This window comes from Gekko japonicus, unplaced genomic scaffold, assembly GCF_001447785.1.
Source record: "Gekko japonicus isolate JY-2015 unplaced genomic scaffold, Gekko_japonicus_V1.1 scaffold2764, whole genome shotgun sequence".
Classification (NCBI taxonomy): Eukaryota; Metazoa; Chordata; class Lepidosauria; order Squamata; family Gekkonidae; genus Gekko; species Gekko japonicus.
In genome coordinates this window covers 66,021-73,475 of record NW_015164743.1, presented here as the reverse complement: position 1 = coordinate 73,475, position 7,455 = coordinate 66,021, and the positions used below count along the sequence as shown (strand labels likewise).

Genomic DNA, 7,455 nt, shown 5'->3' with positions numbered 1-7,455 from the left:
GTGTAATTAAAAATACGGTATGTTGTCTTCCCTATCCCCATGAGTATTGTTAGTCCAAATGTCATGAGTAACTGTAAATCGCTCTGAGCCCACAGGTATTACGGAGCAGAAGTCCAGCCGCGGCTATTAGCCACAAGGTATAGATAGGAACTCTCGGTCTGGGGCAAGGACTGCTTCTGTATTCTTGGTGCTTGGGGAGGGCAACAGTGGGAGGGCTCCTAGTGTCCTGGCCCCACTGGTGGACCTCCTGATGGCCCCTGGTATTTTTGGCCACTGTGTGACAGAGTGTCGGACTGGATGGGCCATTGGCCTGATCCAACATTGGCTTCTCTTATGGTCTTATGTGGTGGCAGCTACAAGCATGGACGGCTTCAAAAGAGAATTAGATAAGCATATGGAGCAGAGGTCCATCAGTGGCTGTTAGCCACAAGGTACAGAGAGGAACTCTCTGTCTGGGGCGAGTGATGCTCTGTATTCTTGGTGCTTGGGGGGGGGGACAGTGGGAGGGCTCCTAGTGTCCTGGCCTCACTGCTGGACCTCCTGATGGCCCCTGGTATTTTTGGCCACTGTGTGACACAGAGTGTTGGACGGGATGGGCCACTGGCCTGATCCAGCAGTGGCTTCTCTTATGTTCTCTTATGTTCTTAAGGAGGCCTGTTCTCATGCCTGGGTCCTTCCCCAGCTGCCCCGCCACGGCTGAATGCAAGGCCCAGAGGCTCGGCCACAGAACCAACTTGTGTGGGTTCAGTGTACACAGTGCGTGGGTAGGCAGGGCCAGCAAGCAGGGAAGGGGAGAGGGAACGGAAGCCTCCGGCCCTGCCTCCTCCTATATGCCTTCATAAGAAACGGACAGCAGGGCCTTACGGGGCATACATCTGTAGGCTCTGTCCCTGTAACAGGGAACAAAACCGCCTGACGGGGTGGGGTGGGATGAAGGGGCTGTGCCCCCACGCAACAGACGTACGCAGGCGGATGCAGCGCCAACACATCCAGTCATTTGCGGGGACCAGAATGCTTCTCCCTGCTTCCCCTGGGCATGTAGTTACTCTACCCACAAACGTGTCCTGTGCCGCTTGCATCGCTGGGTAGATGTGGGTTCTTCCCACCCACCCACCCCCCGCGGCCCGGGCAACAGACTCATTCCTCTTACCACTTCTGCCTTCCGTCCTTGTGGGTTTCTTCCTCCTCCTCGTCTTCACTGAACTTCAGTTTCTCAGAATAGTCCACTTCATCGTGGATGCCTGCCACAGCAACCATGGAGAAGGAAGCAGAAAAGAGAAACGGATACGGAAGGGGGCTGTTAGCTCGGGAGGAAGCCATTCAAAAACGGCATGGGGGCACTGCGAAGGCCAGTTTAAGAAAACTGTTCCCAAACTGGCCGTTTTCATCTAAGGGCGTTTTCCTTTTACGACCCTCTGCAGGGGTTCTCATCACTTTTTGTCTCTGTGAAAATTACGACTTCTGCAGCAACTCTCTGGACAGTTTTCCAACCTGTTTCTTATGTGGATTGATGGCGCTCTCTGGGTGAATGCATATCCCAAAGCAAGAGACACTGCACCTGAAGCAACCTCTTTCGCTCTTTTTAGATCTCAGTGTGTCCCCTGCCCGACCTGTTTAAGCCCTATGACCTTCTGCATCAGCTGGGGTTTCAGCGGAACATCTCATGCACAGCAGAATCAATCCCACTGCAGCACGTGAGAACCTGGAGATCAGAGCGGAGTGGCGTTGGAGGAGGGGATGTCCACGATATAGATTTATTTTATTTAATTTATTTATTTATACCTTAGATTTGATATACCGCCCTAACCCCCGAAGGGGTCTCTGGGTGGTTCACATATTTGGTCGTTCTAAGAACTGCTTTTTCCTATCTTGGGCCACATCTAGAGTTGGGGGTGGGACTTCCTACCAGCACCCTCGGTGGTATCTGTGCTTCTTCCTGCTTCCCTGGCACGGCTCGGCTTGGCTCGGCGTCTTTTTGATCTCAGCCGCTGGCTCAGCGTCTCCTCTGGCTCCGACATTTCTCTCCGGCAACTCGGCAGCTCCACACAGGCGCACGGCTTCCTGCATGCTCCCGGCCGGCTTCGTCCTTCAGGCACCGCCGTGCCTGCGTCATTCGTCGTGCGCCTCCAGGATGCTGCCGTTGCCGCCCGATGTCGCTCGATGTTCTCTCCGGCCACCAGGGATCGCTCTGCTCTACTCCGCTCCACACTGCCCTCAGCTCCGCCAGCACTCGCCGCCGTCGCTTGTTGCTCTCTGTACCGCCACGCCATCCGCACCACCACCATGCCTCTTTTGTCAGAGGTGGGTGCCCCCTACCCATCTAAGGGCAGGTACCCATTCGTCTACTTGCGTTAGATGTTAATTAGCTTTCGACCCGCTGGGTTGGCGGGAGCTGGGATGAAGACCGGGAGCTCACTCCGGCCACGGTGGTATTCGAACAGCCGTAGTGGCTGCTCTTAGTTGTTAAGCAGGCGTTCTACTGCCTGCGCCACCGCTCCCGGATGCACACAAACCCTCCTTGCTTGTCAAGGGAATTCCTCCTATGCACTGACGTGAAGGACAAGTAACTGCCCCTTCGTACAGCTGTTGTTTAGTTTCCATGGAGGGGAGACCTATAAACACGGCCGGAGTGAACGCAGCTTGGAAGCGACTGCAGTGAGCAGCCTTTGCAATCTTGTGACATAAACTGTGGCTCGACAAAACCCAGATATCTCAGTGCAGATGATCTAACGAACCGGTCTGACACCAAACTAGGATTTCAGAGGGGAGCCGGGCTGGTCTGCAGTAGCTAGACGTGAGCCCAGTAGCAACTTAAGAGAGCAACAGGATTTTTCTTGAAAGGACATAGAATCATAGAGCTGGAAGGGACCCTCCGGGGTCATCTAGTCCAACCGCCGGCACAAGGCACACGCTCATCCCTGGGAGATCCTGTTGGTCACTAAGGCACTACTGGACTCAAATCTAGCTAAACGAGACAAAGCCCAGATTTATGAACACACTGAAATTTTTAACTCTTGGTAGATTTTCCGGGTTGTATGGCCATGGTCTTGGCATTGTAGGACCAGGCGATTCGCCAGCAGCTGTGACCGGCATGTGTGAGTCCAGTGGCACCTTTAGGACCAACAAAGTTTATTTCTGGCTATAAGCTTCCGTGTGCCTGCACACAAAAGCTCATACCCAGAATCAGGGGTCGTTTCGTAGAAAAAGAGCTAGGGGGACTCATTAGCATAACTCATTAGCATATGCCACACACCCCGACATCACCGGAAGTGTGTCATAAGGCCACACCCCCTGACATCACCGGAAGTGTGTCATAAGGCCACACACCCCGCCCCCAACGGTCCCGGCCGCCACCTCCGGCCTTGCAGCTCCACTTCCAAGCCCCATGAGGGGCCCGGCGGTGGACCTGCAAGGCCGGCGGGAGTGCAAGGAAGCCCCGCGAAGGCCCTCCCTGGCCCCAGGCAGACAGGGGTGGGGAGAGGCAGGGAGGAAGCAACTTACCCTCCCTCTTCTCCTGCCTCCTCCTGGCTGAATGAGGGCCGGAAGCGGGGCGGCCGGAAGCAGGGGGCGGGGCTTCGTCATGTGCCCCGCCCCCCGTACCTCACCCGGGGGAACTGCGATCCCCCCCGAAATGACCTCTGCCCAGAATTAAGCTTTTGTTGGTCTTAAAGGTGCCACTGGACTCAAACTTTGTTCTACTGCTTCAGACCAACGCGGCCGCCCACCTGAACCTAACGTTCTGATGGGAGAGCTTCTCTGACAGGCGCTCATCCAACGTTGCTGGTCTTCTCATGGAGGAAAGCCCGGTGTCGAGGGGACGGAAGACGTTCACCCGGTCATAAAGTGACTAGTCCTCCTGGGAGACACCCCTCTTTCAAAGACCGCCCCACCTTGATCAGGCCCTGCCTTGGCTGACCCGCAGAGCATTTTACCTGCCCAACCGTCGTCGGCGTCGGTGTCAAGCGCGTCCAGCCCTTTCAGGTTCTCGGCGTTGATGATGGTAGGCCGGGGGGCCCGCTCCCCTTGCGGCCGGACTGGGCGAGCCGGGCGCGACGGCCCGGGTCTGTTCTCTTTTCTGTGGGACAAGACAGAAAGATGTTGCTGGAAACACAGACTCCGCAGTGGGTCACACAGACCAAAATGCCCCCCCTGCTGTGACCTCGGGGGAAGAAGCTCTCTTAGAAACGGCAGTCGGATGTTGAGACGCTTCTCCTGGCCAGTGCAGGTCACCTGGGAGGGCCTCGGATCCTCCCGACAGGAGCAGCAAAAGCGAGGCAATCCTCCGCGGGGACTGCATGCCGCCTTTAGCGAGCAACATCTAACCCCACAGATGTTACAGGGCCAAACTGTGGCTCGGGAGCCGCATGAGGCTCTTTTGCACATATTGTGTGGCTCCTGGCAGGGCGGCTGAAATTTGCTTTCTTTGTTTCTCTCTCTCTCTCTCTCCTTCCCTCTTCCTTCCTCCCCCATCTGTTTTCTTTCTTTCTTTCTTTCTTTCTTTCTTTCTTTCTTTCTTTCTTTCTTTCTTTCTTTCTTTCTTTCTTTCTTTCTTTCTCTTTCTCCCTTCCCCCTCCCCCCCATTGATTTGCTTTCTTTGTTTCTCTCTCTCTCTCTCTCCTTCCCTCTTCCTTCCTCCCCCATCTGTTTTCTTTCTTTCTTTCTTTCTTTCTTTCTTTCTTTCTTTCTTTCTTTCTTTCTTTCTTTCTCTTTCTTTCTTTCTTTCTCTTTCTCCCTTCCCCCTCCCCCCCATTGATTTGCTTTCTTTGTTTCTCTCTCTCTCTCCTTCCCTCTTCCTTCCTCCCCCATCTGTTTTCTTTCTTTCCCTCCCCCCTCCCCCCCTGAGATTTGCTTTCTTTGTTTCTCTCTCTCTCTCTCTCCTTCCCTCTTCCTTCCTCCCCCATCTGTTTTCTTTCTTTCTTTCTTTCTTTCTTTCTTTCTTTCTTTCTTTCTTTCTTTCTTTCTTTCTTTCTTTCTCTTTCTTTCTCACTCTCTCTCTCTCTTTTTCCCTTCCCCCTCCCCCCCATTGATTTGCTTTCTTTGTTTCTCTCTCTTTCTCTTTCTCTTTCTTTTCACCTCCTTCATTTTCTTTCCATCTCTCTCTCTCTCTCTCGGACCAGTGAATATCATTAGCAAACACATAAATACCATTATCATTTAATGTTAATAAAAAGCAAATGTGCATGTTTTTCTATAAAAACACGTGTGCTATCTTGTTCATGTCTTGCGGCTCTCAAACATCTGACGTTTATTCTATGCGGCTCTTACGTTAAGCAAGTCTGGCCGCCCCTGACCTAGACCGTGCAAAGTGTGGCTTCTGCCCCTGCGCTGTGACTCCCTCATCTCCACCGCCAGGAAAGAACGAGAAGCCAATCTGCGTAACTGTATTCGAACAGAGCCATCTTGAGCAGCTCTGTAAGGATATTCTGGGCACGCTCTTTTACAGAATGGGTTTTTGGTGTTTTGCTTCTGTGGGTACGTTTCCTCCTGCAGTGTTTGGGCTGCCCTCATTTCTTTTCTGTATCCAGTGTAACAAAAACGGCAGTCTCGCTTTACGGCACTCCGTCACGACAGCCTTACCCGTCTTGGTCGCTGGTCTGGTGCTGTCTAAAAGGGACACGGGGTTCCAGGCGGAACGGCGGGAGGGGGAAGGACCCACGATCCAAGGGCCCAGGGGTCTCGGAGGGCTGGTTTGAACACATCTGAAAAAGAGAACCAGGGTGCAAACGCCTTAGTGCTACAGCTTCCCTCTTGGTCTCCACAACAATTAAAGCCCTACATAGCTTGGGACCAGGGCAGTGTTCCCTCTAAGCTGAGTTAGTGTGAGCTAGCTCACAGTTTTTTAGCCTCCGGCTCACACATTTTTGTCTTCGCTCAGGAAGGAGGGCTCCAGAGCAAACTCATTTATGCAGTAGCCAAATCGATCGGCTCACAGCTTTAATGCCAGTAGCTCACAAAGTAGAATCTTTGCTCACTAGACTCCACAGCTTAGAGGGAACACTGGACCAGGGTCTCTGAAGGACTGTCTTCTCCCATACATTCCAGCCTGGGAATTACGATCAAGGGAGAGGCCCTCCTGACTGCCCCATCAATCAAAGAAGCTTGTTTGGTGGGCACGCGAGACAGGGCCTTTCCAGTGGCAGCCCCACGATTGTGGGGAAACCCCTCTAGCAAGGTGAGCCTGCCCCCCCCCCCATTGTCGATCTTTAGGAAGCAGCTGGAGATGGTTTTATTTAGACCTGCATTTGACTAACTGGAGTGGAATTTAAAATTTGAGGTTGCATGCTTTTAATGTGTTCCATTTTATGCATTTTTATCTACGTTGTAAAGTGCCTCGAGCTCCGTAAGGCAGAAAGGCAGATAATAAATGTTCTTAAGTAAATATTTATTTATTTATATATCTAATTTATATCCCGCCCTCCACACCGGAGCAGGCTCAGGGCAGCTTACATAAAGGACTAATAAATAAACATGGCTCTTACAAACAACCAAAAATGGCAGAAAGAGGGCACCTCAGTGCCAGTTCATCCAACCAAACGGACTACTGGGAGGCTGGAGAGGAATGACAGTTCTTTCTTCACACAACTTAGGGAACTCACCGCCACGAGTTGTGGCGACTCGGGGTCTTGACAGCTGACAGGCAGGAGATTTACCATCTGCACTGCCAGGCTTAGCGGGCGCCTTAAGGCACATTGGAAACTTTTGCTCAAAAACGGCACAGAAAGCAGGGCATACATTTGTTGAATGAGAGGATGAATGGAGGTTTGTAAACTCCACCTGGATGAAATTCATGCCCCACAGTACCCACCCAGTTCTATTAACATTGTGGAGTGGGGTGGGGGTAACGCCGGACTCACAAAAGCTGGTAGCATGTCATGGTACATCGGCGGCTGGTAGACGTTGGCCATGAACTGCGAAGCCCCTTTGCGGAGAGGCTGAGTCGGGCGAAGAGAGGGCTCCTTAGGGTCGCTGGCATTCGCTGAGGAGGGGGCTCCGTCTCCTGCGTTAGAGGTCTTGCTGCCCGGCTCAGTCAGGGAGGCGGTCAGAGATGTGGCAGAGGTTACGTTCCTCCCACCGCCCTCCCTCCAACTTGTGACATCTGGAAGGGCAAGTGAGGAAGAGGCTGCTTCTTATCATCGCAAATGTTTTCAAGGAAAGACGGAAGGGAACGGAAGGGAACTAGGGTGGGGTGGAGAGCGGCTGCAAATCTGTACAGAACCTCCGGGCCCGTTCAGCGCACGTCTGCAACCCACAGCAAGGTATACCCATCGCCTCCTGGAGCCACAGCCCTGATGGGTGGGCCCACGTCAGGTGCCTGTGCTTGGCTATGGCTTGGAGGGTGGCAACACAGGCCCCGGACATGATGAAAGCCCCCTCTGGAGCTGCTGGGAGAGAGCTGAGCCCCTCAGTGGCCACCCCCCCCACAGGCCCTTGGGGAACCTGGCCGCACCCCCAGCC

The 7,455-nt window shown here is 53.3% G+C and overlaps 1 protein-coding gene across 1 annotated transcript in view; it reads right to left on the bottom strand.

Moving 5' to 3' along the window:
• PRRC2B (proline-rich coiled-coil 2B) overlaps positions 1–7,455 on the bottom strand; it is an 82,864-nt gene that overhangs the window by 58,341 nt on the left and 17,068 nt on the right. The window contains exons 6-9 of the mRNA XM_015409628.1: positions 6,855–7,096; positions 5,578–5,699; positions 3,933–4,075; positions 1,151–1,241 (exon numbers count right to left, since the gene is read on the bottom strand). Coding sequence (XP_015265114.1) covers positions 1,151–1,241; positions 3,933–4,075; positions 5,578–5,699; positions 6,855–7,096 — 598 coding nt within the window. The remainder of the gene's footprint in view (positions 1–1,150; positions 1,242–3,932; positions 4,076–5,577; positions 5,700–6,854; positions 7,097–7,455) is intronic.